Source organism: Hypanus sabinus, chromosome 8 (genome assembly GCF_030144855.1).
Source record: "Hypanus sabinus isolate sHypSab1 chromosome 8, sHypSab1.hap1, whole genome shotgun sequence".
NCBI lineage: Eukaryota > Metazoa > Chordata > Chondrichthyes > Myliobatiformes > Dasyatidae > Hypanus > Hypanus sabinus.
This window is the reverse complement of record NC_082713.1, coordinates 128,292,092-128,312,694: the sequence shown is the minus strand read 5'-3', so window position 1 is coordinate 128,312,694 and position 20,603 is coordinate 128,292,092. Positions and strand designations below refer to the sequence as shown.

Sequence of the window (20,603 nt, the reverse complement as noted above, 5' to 3'; positions counted from 1 at the left end):
AGGTGGTGTGGCTCTGCTGGTGACGAATGGCATCAAATGAGTAGAAAGATGTGACAGAGGATTGGAAGATGATGAATTCTGGTGGGTTGAGTTAAGAATCTACAAGGGTAAAAGGACCCTGTCGGCAGGTATACAGACCTCCCAACAGTAGCTGAGATGTGGACCACAGATTACAGAAGAAACTAGACAAGGCATGACAATGATTTGTTAGTGATGGGAGATTTTAACATGCAGGTCGATTGGGAACGTCAGGTTGCTAATGGATCTCAAGAGAGTGTGTTTATCGAATGCCTACAAGATGGCTTTTTAGAGCAGTTTGTCGTTGAGCCCACTAGGGAATCAACTATACTGGATTGGGTTTTATGTAATGAACTGGAGGCGATTAAGGAGTTTAAGGTAAAATAACCCTTAAGAGGCAGTGATCACAATAAGATTGATTTCAACTTGAAATTTGCTAGGGAGAAAGTAAAGTCTGGCGTAACAGTATGTCAGTGGAGTAAAGGAAATTACAGTGGTATGAGAGAGGAGTTGGCCCAAGTAAATTGAAAGAAAATGATGGCGGAGATGACAGCAGAGCAGCAATGGCGTAAGTTTCTGAGTAAAATGAGGAAGGTGCAGGATAGATGTATTCCCAAAATGAAGAAATACTCAAATCACAAAATAGCATAACCGTGGCTGACAAGGGAAGTCAAAGCTAATGTAAAAGCAAAAGCGAGGCATACAACACAGCAAAAATTAGTGGGAAGATAGAGGATTGGGAAGCTTTTAAAAGCCCACAGACAGTAACTAAATATATCATTAGAAGGGAAAAGACGAAATGTGAAAGGAAGCTAACAAACAATATAAGTGGATAGTAAAAGATTTTCAACTATGTAAAAAAAAAAGAGAAATGAGAGTAGATATAGGACTGCTAGAAAATGAGGCTGCAGAAATAATAACAGGAGACAAGAAGATGGCAGATGAACTAAATGAGTATGTTGCATCAGTCTTCACTGTGGAAGTCACTAGCAGTGTGAGGGAAGAGAAATGAGTGCAGTTAGTATTATGAAGGAGAAGGTGCTCAAAAAGCTGGAAGACCTAAGGGTATATAAGTCACCTGGACCAGATGAACTGCACCCAGGGTTCTGAAAGAGAGAGAGATAGCGATTATGGAGGCATTAGTAATGATCTTTCAAAAATCATCAGACTCTGGCATAGTGCTAGAGGATTGGAAAATTGCAAATGTCACTCCACTCTTTTAAGAAAGGAGGAAGGCAGCAGAAAGGAAATTATAGACCGTTTAGCCTGACCTCAGTGGTTGGGAAGATGTTGGAGTCAATTATTAAGGATGAGGTTAAAGAGTACTTGGTGACACAGGACAAGATAGGACAAAGATTGGAATTCTTTGAGGAATTTACAAGTTGGATAGATAAAGGGGATGCAGTGGATGTTGTATATTTGGACTTTCAGAAGGTCTTTGACAAGGTGCCACATATGAGATTGCTTATTAAGTTAAGAGCGCATTGTATTACAGGAAAGTTACTGGCATAGTTAGAGCATTGACTGATTGATGGGACACAGTGAGTAGGAATAAAAGGACCATTTTCTGGTTGGCTGCCAATAACAAGTGGTATTCCACAGCGGTTGGTGTTGGGACCGCTTCTTTTTATGCTGTATATCAATGACTTAGATGATGGAATAGATGCCTTTGTTGCCAAGTTTGCAGATGATACGAAGGTTAGTGGAGGGGCGGGTGGTGTTGAGGAAAAAGGTAGGCTCCAGAAGGACTTAGTCAAATTAGGAGAATGTGCAGGAAAGTGGCAAATGAAATACAATGTTCAAAAATGCACGGTCATGCATTCTGGTAGTAGAATTAAATGTGCAGACTATTTTCTAAAAGGGGAGAAAATCCAAAAAATATGAGATGCAAAGGGACTTGAGAGCCCTTGTGGAGAACACCCTGAAGGTTAACTTGCAGGTTGAGTTGGTAGTGAGGAAGTCAAATGCAGTGTTAGCACTCATTGTAAGAGGTCTGGAATACAAGAGCAGGGTTGTGATGCTGAGGCTTTATAAGGCACCGATAAGGCCTCACCCTGAGTATTTCGAACAGTTTTGGGCTCCTTGTCTAACAAATGATGGCTGGCATTGGAGAGGATTCAGAGGAGGTTCACAAGGATAATTCTAGGAGTGAAAGTGTTAATGTGTGAAGAATGTTTGATGGCTCTGGGTCTGTACTCACTGGAATTTAGAAGGATGAGGGGGAATCTCACTGAAACCTTTCAAATGTGGAAAGGATGTTTCCTATGTTGGGGGAGGCTGGGACAAGAGGGCACAGACTCAGGATAGCAGGGCGCCCACTTAAAATGGATGCAGCAAAATTTCTGTAGCCAGAGGGTGGAGAATTTGTGGAATTTGTTACCACAGGCAGCTGTGGAGGTCAGGTCATTGAGTGTATTTAAGGTAGAGATTGATAGGTTCTTGATTGGACGCGACATCAAAGGTTACAAGGAGAAGGCCAGGGAGTGGGTCTGAGGAGGTGGGAAAAAAGGATCAGTCACAATTGAGTGGTAGAGCAGACTCAATGGGCCAAATGGCCTAATTCTGCGCCTATGTCTTATGGTCTTAAGGTAGAATGGAGAAAATTTTAATCAGTAGCAGACTAGGTGATTCAGTGGTGAGCTTTCTCTGCTTGAAGTCCATAAATAAATTGGATCAATACACCACTGCATATTGTTCACATCTGTCTATTTCTGTTTTGTCTAGCACAAATACAGCATACCATTGAACTAATTCAGTCAGGCTCAATGGCTCCCTGATACTGATTAGGAGCAATCTATGGAGCAGAAGTTGTATGTGTCCAGGTCTGCACACTACTGGGTGACATAAAGAGATCAGTGCTCATATCAAAGAGAACGTATCCTGGCACTGCTCAACCAGCATGAATATATGATGAATATTTTATGAATTATTGAGATGGGAGACATTCATGCCTCAGAATGGGAAATGTTTTCTCTTTGCCCAACAGTATGTGGCATCTTCTAAGGCATGGGTTGGCACATGTGGTTCAGCTCCATATCACAGTTTGTCCAGACTTTACTGAGATCCAGGAGCTAATTAATTGCAGAGGCTTTCCAATTGGAAGCTCCATTGAGCTGAAGGGAGAATAGAAACAGCCCAACAACTACTTAAAGGCCAAGGTCCAACAATCATTGTCCTGTGACCAAAACTGCTGATGGTGTGTGGAAAGAGTGTAGGAGATCTGTTTCTCACTCAAACCACAATATACAATTGTTCTTCAGCACTGCCAAAACCATTTATAACCAAAGCAACCCCAGATCTCATCCCAGTGAGAGCCAGCACAGAGGAGAGCTTATTAAGGCCAGAGAGGCCGTCAGCTCTTACTCAAAAGAACACTTAGAGAAATTTTCCAGTGGAAACTCTGGGCTTGATCCATGACTATATTCCACAGCACAACATGCCCTTCAGTTTAGTTGCCACCCAGGTCAACTAGAGTTGAAATTGTCATTTATCAAGCAAAAAGTCAAGGCCTTGGGAGCACACAGTGTCCCTGCTGAAACTTGATGGCTTGTTGGCCTAGCATAATTTCCAACGTGTACGAAGAATCGATGTGCTGAAATTGTGACTGTGTTCAAGAAAGAGATACATCTAGCTACAGTGAGGTCTTCCAGTCCTCTGTCACCTGCCACTGACTACAGAGCTGCTGTGTGGATTCTGTACGCCTGGAGAACATGATCTTCACGGTGTGGCAACTCCAAGCAAAAACACAGGAACCAGTGTTGACCACCCTACATAGTCCTTTTTGAAATTACAAGAACCTTTAAATATGTCACCCAAGTGAGACATTGGCTGTCTCCATTCTATATTTGCCACCTGATGACAGGGAAGCTGGGATTCCCATAGTTCCTGCACAGATCCAATCAGAATCAGGTTTACTATAACTGACATATGTCGTGACATTTGTTGTTTTATGTCAGCAGATCATAAAAGTTTTAAAAATAAAGTTCTGCAGAAGACAAATATGGAGGTAGTGTTCATGGACTATTCAGAAATGTAGTGGAGCAGAAGAAGGTGTTCTTAAAACATCGGGTTATCAGACTCTCGTACTTTTTCTCTGATGGTACTTAAGCAAAGGTGGTGAGGGTTCTTAACGATGGATGCCATTTTCTTGAGGCTCAGCCTCATGAAGCTGTCTTCGATGGTGGGGAGGATTGTGCCCATGATGGAGCTGGCCAAGTCTACACACTCTGGAGCCTCTTTCAGTTCTGTGCGTTGGAGCCTCCATACCTGGCCGTGATGCAAACGTCAGAATGCTCTCCATGGGCACATCTGTCGAAACCTGTAGCACTCTTTGGTGACATACTAAATCTCTTCAAGCTCTAAATGAAGTAGAGCAGCTGGCATGCCTTCTTTGTGTCTTCTCATTGTTAACCATCATGTACAGAAGCCTGAAGGCTCACATTCATCGATTCAGGAACAGCTTCTTCCCTTCTGTCATCTGATTTCTAAATGGACATTGAAGCCATGAACTTTAAAAAAAATTTTGTTTTTGCACTACTGAATTAATTTAACTATTTAATGTACATATACTTTAATTCAATTTTTCCCTATATTATCATGTTTTGTAATGTACATCAACAAATTTCACAATACATGCCGGTGATATTAAACTTGATTCTGATTGCATCAATGTGTTGGACCCAAGATGGACCCAGGAATTTGGAGCTGCTCACTTCTTCTACCACCTACCCCTTAATGCGAACTGGTGTGTGTTCTCCCAACTCGTCATTTCTGAAGTTCATAAACAGTTTCTTGGTCTCCTTAACAATGAGTTCGAGGTTGTCGTTGCAACACCACTGCCACTGTTGCAACACCTTTTCCATTGCACCTCTCCCTCCTCAATCACTGCAGTGTGGGATCTCACAGTCACAAGTATCTTGTTACAGTGGAATGAATCTACTGGATAAATGGGTATGGGAATCTTCTACTGATATCACTCCAACTCTGTCATCGAGGTGTAGCATATGCACAAGACAAGCTCCGAGTCATCATTTTTACTTGTTCACTGAAGCACAGGAGAATGAGCCGGATACGAACTGTCTTCAAAACAAAAGATTTCCACTAACCTGTCCTTGCTGCACAATGCCTCCTGTCCAAAAATAAAGTTATACCACAATAGCGAGGGAAGATGTTCACATAGAAGTGGAGGGATGGGTTAGTAAATTTGCTGATGACACAAAGGTTGGAGGTGTTGTGGATAGTGTGGAGGGCTGTCAGAGGTTACAGTGGGACATCGATAGGATGCAAAACTGGGCTGAGAAGTGGCAGATGGAGTTCAACCCAGATAAATGTGAGGTGGTTCATTTTGGTAGGTCAAATATAATGGCAGAATATAGTATTAATGGTAAGACTCTTGGCAGTTTGGAGGATCAGAGGGAGTTTGGGGTCTGAGTCCATAGGATACGAAAGCTGCTACGCAGGTTGACTCTGTGGTTAAGAAAGCATACAGTGCATTGGTCTTTATCAATCTTGGGATTGAGTTTAGGAGCCAAGAGGTAATGTTGTAGCTATATAGGACCCTGGTCAGACCCCACTTGGAGTACTGTGCTCATTTCTGGTCGCCTTACTATAGAAAGGATGTGGAAACCATAGAAAGGATGCAGAAGAGATTTACAAGAATGTTGCCTGGATTTGGGAGTATGCCTTGAGAATAGGTTGAGTGAACTTGGCCTTTCCTTCTTGGAGTGATGGAGGACGAGAGATGACCTGGTAGAGGTGTATAAAATGACGAGAGGCATTGATTGTGTGGATAGTCAGAGGCTTTTTCCCAGGGCTGAAATGGCTAGCATGAGAGGGCACAGTTTTAAGGTGTTTGGAAGTAGGTACTCTGTTGAGAGTTTTACTGGTGATCAACTTTACTTGCCATATACATTTACATACATTGGGAATTTACTGTAGTGTGTTAGTGCTACATGCAAAAAGAAATGACAACATCCACCAATTATAAGGAGTAAAGAATGATATAAATCTAATGTTAGAAGTATGAATATGGAGTAAAATGTGCATAAATATATAAATACCAATATAAGGAAAAGATTTAATTTATGCTCAAAGACTCTGAAAGGTATGTTACAACTTCAGCAATTTATGAGAATTGCTGAAGATTCTTTTGAAGATTGGCTAAAGTGAAGAAGGTGAATTTGGGAAGGTACTGTGAGCCTTGAGTTTCTTCTGGAAAGCTGAACATAAACAATAGAGGAAATCCCATCACTAAGATACTAATCACCCTTCTGGCCAACAGGCATTTCCTTCCCACCTCTGGTGGAGTTTGCAGGTTCCATTGTGGCCTTGCCAGCCACCTCAGAAAGGGAAGCAAGTTGTCCTTATTCCTGAAGAACCTCATCAGAGAACAAGCACAGCCTTTTGCCACTTTGTTCACTGGCCATTGTGTGACTTTTTGAAATGATGCAGCCGTTCTAGGATTGATGTACGCAGACTCCAGGAAACAACTTCTGATGTTGCGGGTCCGTATTGAATAGTACAGGTGGTTCTGCTGTAATATGTTTCTGTATTGTTAATTGATTATAATGTGATTGATAGATTATAGAATGCTTTGCATTAAGTACATTGGTTTTGGTGTGACTGCGATTGAGAAAACCTGTTTAAGTATGTACTTTGAAGGCAACCACAGCCTATTCTATAACGGAATTTTCTTGGGAATGATAACTAATCATGTTATAGCAAAACTACTTGTACCTTTATTTAGACCATCTGGAAAGAGATCTTAATGATAGACTTGTGCCTCTGATCCCAGGAGGTGTGAAGGCCGCCTGGGTTGATGAATGGCCCGGTAGCACGGTAGTTAGCAGAACACTTACAGGTACAATTGCCAGTTAACGCGGGTTCAATTCCCGCCACTCTCTAAGGAGAGATGTGATGGAGGCCATTACTTACTTACAAAACCAAACCTGACATCCTGAGTAGCTGTGATGCGTCACTCCCAGAAGAGCTCAATGCCTTTTATGTATGCTTTGAAAGGGAGAATAAAACTACACCTGTGCAAATTCCTGCAGCATCTGGTGACCCTGGAGTCTCTGCCTGGGAGGCTGACTTAATATCTCTCAAGAGGATGAACCCTTGCAGGGCAAAAGGCTCTGATGGTGTACCCGATAGCGCTCTGAATACCTGTGCCAACTAACTGGCGGGAGTATTCAAGGACATCTCAATGCTGTAGTCAGAGGTTCCCACCTGTTTCAAAAGGGCAGCTGTCATACCATTGCCTCAGAAAAGCAGAATAAACTGCCTCAACAACTATTGCCCAGTGGCACTCACATCTACTGTGATGAAGTGCTTTGAGAGGTTGGTTATGACCAGAATTAACTCCTGCCTGGGCAAGGACCTGGACCCTCTGGAATTTGACTATCGCCATAGTCGGTCTATAATGGAAGCAATCTCACTGGCTCTTCACTCAGCCTTGGATCTCCTGGATAATGGTAATACTTGTGTCTGGCTGCTGTTCATTGACTTTTCACCAGGATACCACAGTCTATGTGGATCAAAAACACCATCTCCTTGCCGACAATCAAGAGCACTGCTCACTGCTCTATTCTCTGCACCCATGATTGTGCGGATAGACATAGCTCAATGTCATCTATTAATTTGCTGACAGTACAACTATTTGCAGAACTTCAGATGGTGACAAGGAGAAGTGCAGGATCAGCTGGTTAAGTGGTGTCACAACAACCTTGCATTCAACGTCAGGAAGACTAGGGAATTGATTGTGGAAGGGGAAGTTGAGGGAGCACACACTAGTCCTCATTGAGGGATCAGGAGTGGAAAGGGTGAGCAGTTTCAAGTTCCTAGGTGTCAGCATCTCTGAAGATCTATCCTCGGCCCAACGTATGGATGCTATTACTAAGAAGGCACAGCAGCGAACTATTTTATTAGGAGTTTGAAGAGAATTGATATGTCACCAAAGACGTGCAAATTTCTAAAGATGTACTGTGAAGAACATTCTAACTGGTTGCATCACCATCTGGTATGGAGGGGCCACTGTACAAGATTGGAAAAAGCTGCAGAACGTTGTAAACTCAGTCAGCTCCATCATGGGCACTAGCCTCCCCAGCATCCAGGATATTTTCAAAAGGTGATGCCTGAAAAAGGACTTGTCCATCATTAAGGGCCCCCATGCCCAGGACATGCCCTCTTCTCATTGCTACCATCAAGGAGGAGGTTTAGTAGCCTGAAGACACACTCAATGTTTCAGACACAAACAAGAGAAAATCTGCAGATGCTGGAAATACGTGCAATGCACACAAAATCCTGGAGGAACTCAGCAGGCCAGGCAGCACCTATAGAAAAGAGTACAGTTGACGTTTCGGATCCAAACCCTTCAGGACTGGAGAAAAAATGCTGAGGAGTAGGTTTGCCTGCCCATTGTCTCCCTCTGGTGCTCCTCTTTCTTGTCTTTCCTTGTCTTTCTTCGATGGTCTTCTGTCTCTTTCACCAATCAACTTCCCAGCTCTTTACCTCATCCCTTCCCCTTCAGGTTTCACCTATTTCCTGGTGGTTAAAATCTACTCCTCAGCTTTTTTTCTCCAGTCCTGCCGAAGAGTTTCAGCCTGAAATGTCAACTGTACTCCTTTTCCGTAGATGCTGCCTGGCCTGCTGAGTTCCTCCAGCATTTTGTGTGTGTTGCTCAATGTTTCAGGAACAGCATCTTCCCCTCGCTATCAGATTACTGAATAACCAATGAACCTATGAACACTACCTCAGTATCATTCCCTCTCTTTTTGTACTACTTGTTTAATTTTTTATTATATACTTATCGTTATTTATAGTTTTTATTATTATGTGTTCCAACGTACTGCCACAAAGCAACAAATTTCATGACAAATGCCAGTGATATTAAACCTGATTCCGATAAGGAATTTGTTCATTCTTTGTACATTCAGTGGGTTCCCTCCCACATTCCAAAAGACACAGATGGGTTAGTAGGTTAATTGGTTACCTGGGTGTAATTGGGATGCATGAGATAGTTGGGCTGGAACGACCTGTAACTGAACTGTATCTCTACTTATATAATAAAAAAAATATTGTAGCCAGTGTGCACTATTTACAACCAGAATCTTACAGTACAGAGGGAGGCTATTCAGCCTATTGAAAAGGCTGAATGATTTGCTCATGCTATTTCTTCACCAGAGTTCAGCAATATTCCTCCTCTTTAGGCAAATATGGTGCTGTTTTTCAGGCCACTATTGTTTCTCTATTTCCAGCAATCTGGCAGGTAGAGCCTCTCTGATCTTGGCAACAAGTGAAGCTCTTACCTTCACACCAATTACTGGCCGTCCCTTCTTGAGGGTAATTAGGGGTGAGGCCTTCCATTGGTCTGTGGATGCTGCGTCCTACCTGTTCTCGTTGTCAGCCTGAGACAATACTCAAGCCAAGACAGTATGATATGGAGGGAAGCTGTTGCCCATATCGCAGCCTCCTCCTCTCCACGAATCCAGAGGAACGGTAGAGACCGATACAGCAGCCATCGGCTGTGTCACAGGAGTTTCCAGTCACAGTTGAACTCTACGTAGGACTGCCCTCAGGAATCCAGCTCTGGATTTTCCCCATGTGTTTAATCCCGAAGCCTTCGTCATGAGTAGGTATAACTGTATCGTCACTGAAGTTTGAAATCAGAGGTTTCCTTTGTAGATGAGCTGCCAGCCATGGCTGGCGGGCCCCATCTGCTTGGTGTCTAATTTTAAGGCACCAGTAACCCACCTTTGCCCTTCTGTCACGCCGAAATGGTTCCACCAGGCTTAGTACTAAGCCATCTGTGAAGGCCAGGGATCGGTTGTCAGACTATTTGAGAGGTGTGCCATTGGGAGCATTTAATAGGTATTGGGAATTTATCCTCACTCCCACCCTGACTATGACAACCCTAAGGAACTACAGTTAGCGATGGGCAGTAAATAGCTTGCCAGCAGTGCCCACATCCTGAAAAATTAATGAATGTTAAGTTTATAGGAGCTCCCTTGGTTATCATCCTGCTCGATTGGTATTGGCTCATTTTTCTGAAACTACATGATGCCACTGAAATAGATGGTATCAGAGGCAGTGAACAAGGTTATCGGAAATTACAGGTGTTTGTAGCTCAGCTAGAGAGGTGGGCTGAGAAATGACATTCAGCCCAGATGAGTGTGAAGTGATGCATTTTGGGAAGCAAAGCCAGGGTGGGACTTCTGCAGTGAACGTTTGACCCTGGGGTGTATTGTAGAACAGGAGGACCTTAGAAAACCAAGTACATAGTCCCCTGAAAAGTGGCATCACATGTAGTTGGGGTGGTGAAGAAGGTATTTGGTATGCTAGCCTTTGTCAGTCAAGGGAATGAGTATAAAATTTGGGACGTCATGTTGCAGTTGTACAAGACATTGATGTGGCCTCACCTGGCGTATAGTGTACAGCTTTGGTTACCCTGTTGTGGGAAAAGTCGCCAGCTTACTGAAAATGCTGCCAGCTCTTGAGGGCTTGAGTTATAGGGAGAAGATTGGCACACTTGGACTTTATTCTTTGCAGTATTAGAAATCGAATGGTGACATTACAGAGTTGTAGAAAATAATGAGGGGCAATGAGAAAGTAAACGTAGATGGCCTTTTTCTCAGGGTAAGGGAGTCAAAAGATAGGCATAGGTTTAAGGTGATAGGGGAACGATTTAAAACAGACCTGAGGGGCAACTTCTGTGTAGAACTAACTGCTTGAGGAAATAGTAGAAGCAGGTACAATAACAACATGTAATAGATGCTTGGGCAGTGATATGAACAGGAAAGGTTTAGGGAGATATGGGACTAGCTTAGGTGGGCATCTTGATTGGCATAAACATGTTGGGCCTGTTTCTGTGCTGTACATCTCTGACTTAATGATTTTGAATGGAACTGCTAATTGTTACCTTGTAAGTCTGCTTTAAGTAGTGAAATCCTGATGTTGGAGTTAAACCAACCTTTCAGCTTAGTGATTCATTCCATTTGTTTTGCTGCTACCGCCCTTGCCACCTTATATTATAAAACAATAAATTACTTTCAAAGCTGGGCCGAATATTGCAGCTTGAAAATTGTAGGCCGTAAATTTGATGGGAATGCTGCAATCTTTGTCTTTCTTTTACCAATCCATCTTGGGTAGAGTCACCTGAAGAGCCAGCAATCATACAGTGTAGAAACAGGCCTTTCGGCCCACCTATCCATACTGCCTATTAACCATTGTATTTTCCTCCTCCATATTCCCATCAATCCATTCACATTCTACCACTATCTAAGGCCAATTATCAGTGACCAGACAACTTCCCAACTTGCATCTTTGTGCTGTGGGTGGAGACTTTCACCCATGAAGAAATCCATGTGGTTACGGGGTGGGGGGGGGGGTGTGGTTGGTGGGGTTGGGGGTGAACGTGCAAACTCCACACAGACAGAACTAAGGAACGGGATCAAAACTGGGTCACCGGAACCGCGAAGCAGCAACTCAGAACGGCTGGGCCACTGTGGTAAAGTTTGAAGGATTTGTTTACTCGAATATTTAAATTAATTTTAGCCACCTCCTTTACTGCAATCTGTTAGGTGTGTTCGAGAGAGAAAGTAAAGTCCACTCTGTCCAAAGTAAGCAGAGTCCTGTGAAACTGTGGTTGTTTTCAAAGATGCATTGCAAGTGTTGCTTGTTTTCAGTGGTGCAGCCCTTCTCTTTTGAGAACGAGAAGCTGGAGGTGTGAGACCTCACTTGTTTGCCTTGTGCTCAGTCCCTGCAGCCACCTCGCCTCATCAGTCTACAGAGCCTGCAACGGGGTAATCCGGGCGCTCCAGTCCCAGCAGCACAGCAGAGCCGAATGCCACCTAGCAATGCCAGCAAGATGACCAGCCCCCAGCAGCAGAGCGGGCCACAGCACCATGTGACGACAAGCCCCCTGCTGAGACAGGTAAGCAACAACAGGGCTTGTGGGATCAGCTTAAGATAAAAGTCACCTGCCCTCTTCTTTCCCTAAACCCATCTGCCTCTCAATCTCCTTCAAGTCTAATTTGTTTTTGACCAACCCATTCATAGATCACCTCCTTTGCAGTGTAAATTTATATTTAATTGTGACTCTCCTGTACTGAGGAATTATATCGGGCCTTGCAGCAGCTTCTGCAGATTTTATTTAAAGTTAAGCATTCACTATTTGGTTCTATATTAGGAAATTTATTTTCTTCAGTGAGTAGACTGGCCAGGGCCCTTTGAAAAGTTGTCTGCACAGATTTGCTTCCATTTCCCTGCTTGCTATTGCGTCTGCAAATGTATTTTTTTCATAGTGATAAGAAAAGTTTGCCCTTTATAAAATAAAAAGTGAAGCATTCATGAGCAGACTGAGATAAAACATAAATAGAAGAGTCAAAGGCCAAATAACTTTGTACCTTTTGAATAGCGGGCTGTCCGTTACTGGAAAGGCACATCTAAAATTTTAGAAACAGCCTCTGGGTCCTAAAGATTGTTAAAAAGACATTTTTACTTCATTGGCGAAGTATTATTATCTGAGGTTCACAGTACAAATTTAGAAAGAACTGATCTGACACATGGAGAGGTTGTCTCAAACTAGATTAGGTTTTGCTTTTGTGTAAATTCACTTTTAAACAGAGGATGGCATGAATGAAAGTAACTGTTCGGGAGTAGGTGTGAGACTATAGCCACAGCTGTTGCCTGGCAGGGGATTCCGTAGTCCCGCTCAGCCAGTACAAAGAGGGGCATTGACTGACTGGAAACCAGTACTTTAAAATTACCACTCCTCACTCCCCCTACCCAAACGGGGGAGCTGGGGGAGGAGAAGAGAAATCATAAACATGAGGAATTCTGCAGATGCTGGAAATCCAGAGGAACACACACAAAATGCTGGAGGAACTTAGCAGGCCAGGCAGCATCTATGGAATTGAATAAACACTTGATGTTTTGGGCCGAGACTCTTTTACAGGACTTCAAGAGAAATCATGAAAGCTTTTAAGGAGGGACAACAAATCATAAACACAAGAGGGACAATACCTTGTCAGCAATGCTGTCATCCCAGAAAAAAAAATGAAAAGAGAGAAGGAAGTGTTTAGATACTACAAAAGAAATTTCCTTGCTTTCAAACCGATTCTTCAAAGACCCTCATGCCATTTTTAATCAGAATATAATAAATTGTGAATGTCTCAAAACTCCTTAACGGTGGCCTACAGCATAAGCCCACAAATCCATCACATGATGGCTCCTATGATCTTCCATCTCACTTGGTTCAACCAATTCTGTCTCCCTCCTCCTCCTTACCTCTTCAAATTGGCTATCTTCCCTAAACTCTTAGCCCATATCAACCGCAAAATGTCAACCATTCCTCTCCCTGTATAAATGCTGCCTGTGCTGCTGAGTTCCTCCAGTAGCTTGTCTTTCTATTTTTTTGTTCTTGAGTGCCACATATGCAGCTCCTTATGCCTCTGGGTCATTCTTTGGGTTTCTTGGATAATGGTAATTTCTCACCAATTATCAGCTGCGACGTTACTATAAATAATGCTAAAACAAAGGAATAGTGAGGTAGTTCATCGACCATTCAGAAATTTGATGGCGGAGAGGAAGAACGAGTCATTAAATGTGGGTCTTCCGGCTCCTGTACCTGCTCCCTGGCAGTAGTACTGAGAAGTGGACACGGTCCCAGACGGTAACTATTACAGCCATGGTTCCTGTAAAGGACAGTAAGACATTCTGGAGTGTGAGGGAGCAGTACTATTACTGCCTCATGCTCACCATGTTCACAAGGCATTGCTTTAGGAAGGCCAATAGTACTGTTAAGCACGACCACTGGCCAGCCCATTCCCTTTTCTCTCTTCTACCTTCTGGGATAGGGTACAAGAGTTTGAAAGCCCCAATAACCAGGCAAAATCAGCTGTTTTCTTTCCCCACTTCTATTGGACTTCTGAAGCCATCACCTCTTCCACGTCCTTTTCCCAGTGATACTGCCACACTCTTAGATGTTTTTTTAAGAGTTGCTTCCCAATCCCTCAATATCTTCAACCAACAACTCACCCTGCTAATCCCCACCACTACATCGACATCAACCACTCCTCCCCAAAGCCCCTCATCACCCCATGAACAGCCACTTTACAGTTAATTGTTCTGTAGATCACGTTTTAGAGCATTGCTTTTATACTCACTGAATATTTTCAGTCTTGTGTTTTTTATGCTGCGTCGGACTCATTTTGTTTTGGTCTACTTTACACTTGCGTACTGAAGAATGACAATAAACAATATTAAATCTTGAATCCTGAATCTTAATTCCACCTCCAATATGATTGTCACTTTAGCACTTCAGTTTGCACTATTTCAGACTTTGCTATAATCCTTACATCTTTCTGTTGTTTAGTAATCATCATTCTACTCATCATTGTATTGATTGCTACCACGTTTCATGTGTGTTTAGCACCAGCAAGGAATTTCATTGCACCCCGGGGTGTGTGTATAATGATAAATTAATCTGAATCTATAGTAGCAGTGGTGGAGGGGAAGAGAGAACTTAAATCTAAAAGGATTGCCACAAGCCCTCATCCTACTCAGCCTAGTTCTTATATTTCTCCTCATCCTTGATCAGAAGCTCTCCCTTGTCAGCCATGTTTGTTTAGCTCATTGTTCCCCGAATCCCCCCCAGTAGGTGCCATTGACATCCCTGCTCTGTGAAGCAGAATGGGGTATCCACTGCACCGAGTATTTCCAGAATATAACCATACAAGCATCCCAACTCAGAAGGGCTCTGATGAAGGACCTCAGCAAAAACATCAATTGTTTATTCCCCTCCACTGATGCTTCACTTGCAGAACTCCCAGCACTTGGTGTGTTGCTCAGAAGAGGAAGTGTTGTTTCCTGCAGCTTTGATATTGGGTAAAGGGAGCTCCAATCCATGAAAGCTTTTGTGTAGCTGCAGCTGCCTTGCATGCACGTGTTGTATATTTTGAATCTACGTGCCTGTGATGCTGCTGCAATCGGAGTATCTCATCATACCTACGCATATGACAATACACTCGACTTGACTTGGAGGATGTACTGCACATAGGTTGTTATATGTAAGTGTGTGCAGTTTCAAGCTGCAATTTACATCTCCTACAATGCCGCGGGCTCGGAGTCCGTTTGTGTAGGTTTATGGTGTTGTATCCTACTTGTCAAAGGAGAACTCAGAGGAACATCCAAACTTGCCATCTAAATCAGGGGTTCCCAACTTTCTTTATGCCATGGACCCCTACCGTTAACTGAGGGGTCCGCATACCCCAGGTTGGGAACCACTGAAATGGAAGTAAAGCATGATTCCATTTCTAGTGTGTGTGGGTTCATTTATAGAACTGTTCATGCCACTGAAGTGTCCTGGGTAAACCAGACCACTGCATTCAACAGTTGCCCTCTTACTTCCCATAAAGGTGCATACATTAAGGAGAAAGTACATGAGGTATTGCCTGTCTTTCATTGCAAAACCCTTTATCGTCACTGAATTACATTCGAAGTGCAGTTGTAATGAGGAAATGTGCTGGTTTGCTCCCAAAAACTAACGTGCCAACCCAGCAGCATCTTTGGCAATGAGTGAGGGTAGGTCTCTGCAGCTGCTCCCTGCCCCTTCTGCCTCGGCAAGGCGAAAAGCTGAGCCTGGTCATGGATCAGCTGGTGACAGACCTACATCTTCCGAAAGCGTAGTAGATGATCCTTAAGCTCCTTTCTCCCTTCACATTGCAGCTGGATGATGCAGGGACTGTACTGCTGGAAAGCCTTCTGGTCAGAGAAAAGAATGGCAACTGCATGCCAGCAAGGCCCTTGGCAACCAGCTCAAACCCTTCTCCAGCTCCTTCCATGCCCTCGCCTGGACATACAGGTGAGTCTGCACCTACAATTAAAGCCACTAGTCAACGGAAAGGAGTTTGGCATCAAATATTGAAACCTTTTGCAAATATGTGTGGTAATTTGGGTATTTATGCATGCTTTATTCCATATCCATACTTAAACCTCTAGGTTATTTCATATAATTCTTTATAATCGTGAAATGTTACTGTATGTTCCATGTCGCACCAATAGCCCAGAGCAAACTCCTAATACATATAAATGTATGTGGTGAATAAAGTTCATCCCTGATCCATGGTTCTTGATCCTATTGCAAAGGTTGGTGAACTGTGGAGATGGGGGCATTTCAGCCCTCTATAATTATTTATTTTGCCCGACACCAGGTGCTGCGTATGAGTTTATTCAATTTACTGTAAGTCTGTGAAGAAGGCAGTCATTTGGTGAACTTAGTGAATACTGAAATAAATCTAGAAGAAAAATCCCACTTTCATCATGGACTTCAGCAAAAAAATGCCTTTAAATTAACAAAATAATATATCAAACTTTAAAGAATAAAAATTTTTTAAAAATTGGAGCAGCATGGTAATGTGGCGATCAGTGTAATGCTATTATGGTGCCTGCTACCCAGGTCCAAACCCTGCTGTTGTTTGTAAGGAGTTCGTACATGACCGCAAGGGTTTTTTCCAGGTGCTCCAGTTTCCTCCCACATTCCAAAGATGTACAGGTCAGTAGGGCAACTGCTCACACTGTGGGCTCGTTGGGCCAGAAAGGTCTGTTATTGGGCTGTATCCCTTAAAATAATCTAAATAGATTTTCTTTATTTCTCTCTAAAATATTTCTGCTTTTGTATGGTTTGAGAGGGCTATTTTAGATCCTCGTTTGTTGATTCTGAAAGGCACACTTTGCTTCTCCAGGGGCTTGTACCAGGCTTCTGCCTGCGATCCATACAAGCTTTAAGCAAAGCCCTTCCTCCTACAGTTAGCGCTATGTAGGATACTTTTAGATTAGTGCATGTTCTGGCTGCCTTTTAGCGTTGAGAGTTCTGGTTTTATCGATATTTGTGTGGCCCACAGCACAACATTGGAGGTGGGGTTTAGAGCCATACACACACAACTTCGCAAGTTAGGTCACATTTATAGAGGCGTATAAACAGTTGGCATTATTCCCCCTTCTCTCTCTTTCTATTCTCCACTCTGGCCCCTTCTCTTTACCTCACCTGTCTTGCTCCTCCCTCTGGTGTCCCTCCTCCTTCGCTTTCTCCCATGCTCCACACTCCTATCTGAGTCCTTCTTCAGCTATTTACCCTTTCAACCTATCGCCTCCCAGCTTCTCACTTCATTCCCTCTTCTCCCCACACCCCTTCACCTTCCCCCTCACTTGGCTTCACCTACAACCTGCCAGCTTGAACTTATTCCCCTCCCCTCCACCTTCTTCCCCCTTTCTCTAGAATAGATGAGAAGCAATTTCTTTAGCCAGAGGATGGTGAATCTGTGGAATTCATTGCCACAGACAACTCTGTAGTCCAAGTTATTGGGTATATTTAAGTGGAGGTTGACAGATTCTTGATTAGTGAAGACATCAAAGATTACAGGGAGAGGGCAGTAGAATTGGGTTGAGAGGAAGAATAGATTGGCCTGAATGGCAGAACAGACTTAATGGGCCAAATGGCCCAATTCAGCTTCTATGTTCTTCACTTGCAGACCTCTGTCAGTTCAAATTGGCAACAACATCTCCCGCAGCATAGGTGTACCACAAGGCTGTGTGCGTAGCCCCCTGCTCTACTCACTTTATACTTAAGACTGCAAGATTTAAGTACAGCTTCAATGCCATACTTAAGTTTTCTGACAACACTACTGTTGTTGCCTGAATCAAAGGTGGTGATGAATCAGCATATAGGATGGAGAATGAAAATCTGGCTGAATGGTCCTACAACCACATCTCAACCACTCAATGTCAGCAAAACCAAAGAGCTGATTATTGACTACTGGAGGAAACTGGAGATCCATAGCCCAGACCTCATCAGGGAATCAGAGGTTGAGAGGGTCAGTGACTTTAAATTCCTCAGCTTTTTCAGGGGATCTGTCCTGGGTCAAGCATGTAAGTGCCATTACAAAGATAACACAGCAGCACCCTTACCTTCTTAGAAATTTGTGCAGTTTAGGCATGTCACTTGAAACTTTGACAAACTTCTATTGATGCACAAAGGAGAGTATACAGACTGGAATGCGAGCAGCAATGCCCTTCATTAGAAAAGTCTGCAAAAATCAATGGATAAAGCTCAGTCCATCACAGGAAAACCCCTCCGTACCATTGAGCACATTTACAAGGAGCACTGTCACAGGAAAGCAGCATCCATCATCAAGGGACCCGACCTTCCAGGCCATACTCTCGCTGCTGCCACCAGGAAGCAGGTACAGGAGGCTCAGGACCCACACTACTAGGTTCGGGAACAGTTATTACCCCTCAACTATCAGATTCTTGAACTAGAGGAGATAACTTTTCTCACTCCAACACTGAACTATTTCACAACTTATGGACTCACTTTCAAGGTCTCTGCAACTCAAGTTATTTATATTAATTGCTTATTTATTTCTTACTATTAATTTTCTTCTCTCTTTGTGTATTTGCTCAGTTTGTTGTCTGTAGCACATTGGTTGCTTGTCCATATTTGTGTGCAGTTTTCTCATTGATTCTATTGTGTTTCTTTGTATTTTCTGTGAATGCCCACAAAGAAATGGTGTAGTATAAGGTGACAGATATGTACTTTGCTAATAAATTGACTTTGAACTGTGTCTTGTGGTCTTATGGAAAGGCCAACTGTTTATTCCTGATCTGCTGAGTTCCTGAAACATTTTGTGTGTGTTCCTCTGGATTTCCAGCATCTGCACACTCTGTTGCATTTAAGTGGAATCAGGTTTGGCAGAAGTTTCCTCACTATCAAACACTTACCAGTGAATAGCTATACTTAAGTTGCAAGTTCTGCAAACGTGCAGTGGTTGGTGAGTGCCTGGTATTGTGTGTTTGTTGACAGTCCCTGATGCCTTGTTTCCTTTGTCAGGGTCAGTGACGGTCACCAGTGTGCACCCATCTGGGTACACTTCAAGCAGCTCCAGCACTGGCAGCAGAGGGAGGTGAGGAGCTCTTTTCCCCCATTCCCAGATCATGTTTTCCTTCTGTCTTCCTCAGCCCTAATATCTCTCACTGTCTTTGTCGTTTCTCTCCCCTCCATCCGTCTTTCTCACTTTCTCTCTTTGTCTCTCTCTCATGCTCTTGCAGTTGTACCTCATCGAGCAGACTATTAAAGCCTGAACTTCAGCAGATGACACCAACCATTCGCCTCGAGTCAATTAAAGTCAAGCAGGAACCCATGGCTGAAGATGACTTGTGCGATTTCCCCATCATTGTTGTGAAGCAAGAGCCTGGGGAGGAGGTTACTGAGCCTGGCCTGGTTAGTTAAATTTATGATGTCTAGCCAGAAATGTTATGTTTTTAAAAAAAAGTGTGGCTTTCAATATACTTCAAACTATTTTACATCAAATGTATAACTGGTGCAGGGGGTTTATTGGTTGTGTTGCCATGACCAGGATGGGGAGAAGAACCTTTCTCCATTCTGTCACATGGTCGCTGACCTGTCATCAGAAGCTTTCCAGTGACTGCAAGTCTTATTTCTGCCTGGAGAGAATAACTCTTTTTCAATTCATGTATCCCGCCTGCGATGGTTCCAGTTAAAGGTCTTCAAGCCGAAGGCTATTTTCCTGTCTGCACAAAAGCTACCTGACCTGCTGAGTGTTTCTGGTATTCTCTGTTTTTATTTCAAAATTGCAGCCACTGCAGCTTGCTTACTGCTTTTATGAGGGGTAGGTTTCCTGTTGGCGATCAGTGTGTGAAATGTATTGCTGGAGAACCTTGCTATGCTGAATTGTATTCTGCACCATCTGACAGTGAAAGGGTCTCATGCTTCACACCAGTGGAATGGAACCTTCACTGGCACAGTTTAAACAAATGCAGTTCATCACTCTTCAAGCAGTGGGCAGCGCAGTCAGTGCTTATGTGCTTTGAAAGGTCTTGTAGCATAGAAACAGGCCCTTTGGCCTATCGAACCTCTGCTGACTATCGACCCCTCACTTACACCAGTCTTACATCGACCTCAGTTTTTATTATACCCAGACTCCTCCCCCCCCCCCCCACAAACTCCACCACTTACCTGCACACTAAGAGGTAATTTACAATGGCCAAATAGCTTATCAACCCACAATTTGCTGGGATGTGAGAAGCCCACGTGGTTACAGGGGAATCGTGTAAACTCTACACGGACAGCATCTGAGGTCAGAAGTGAACCCAGGTCACTGGAACTGTGAGGAAGCGGCTGGCACTGTGCCGCCCCGAGGCCGTGCCACCCTTGTGTGGCTTGCCTGTCTAACTAGGAGAGCAGTTAATTTCGTTACCTTGTTATACCCCAGTTTTTACAGATCCACCATGGGAAACGTCCTAACAGCTTGGTATGGCAACTGCTCTGTCTTAAGAACACAATAAATTGCAGCAAGTTATGAGTGGAGCCCAGCGTCCCCTCCACTGACTCTGTGTGCACTTCCTGCTGCTGTGGGAAAGCAGCCAACGTAATGAAGGAGCCCTTCGGTCCAACCATTCTCTCTTCTCCACCAGCCCCCACAAATCAGGCAGGAAGTTGAAAACCTATACCACCAGACAGACGGCTTCTATCCAACTGTTTTAAGACTCTTGAACAAAGCTCTTGGAAAAAC

The 20,603-nt window shown here is 43.5% G+C and overlaps 1 protein-coding gene across 1 annotated transcript in view; it reads left to right on the top strand.

Annotated features, from left to right (window-relative positions):
• LOC132398412 (transcription intermediary factor 1-alpha-like) overlaps positions 1 to 20,603 on the top strand; it is a 158,308-nt gene that overhangs the window by 120,249 nt on the left and 17,456 nt on the right. The window contains exons 10-13 of the mRNA XM_059977796.1: positions 11,771 to 11,947; positions 15,742 to 15,877; positions 18,902 to 18,974; positions 19,120 to 19,291. Of these exons, the coding sequence (XP_059833779.1) occupies positions 11,771 to 11,947; positions 15,742 to 15,877; positions 18,902 to 18,974; positions 19,120 to 19,291 (558 nt within the window). The remainder of the gene's footprint in view (positions 1 to 11,770; positions 11,948 to 15,741; positions 15,878 to 18,901; positions 18,975 to 19,119; positions 19,292 to 20,603) is intronic.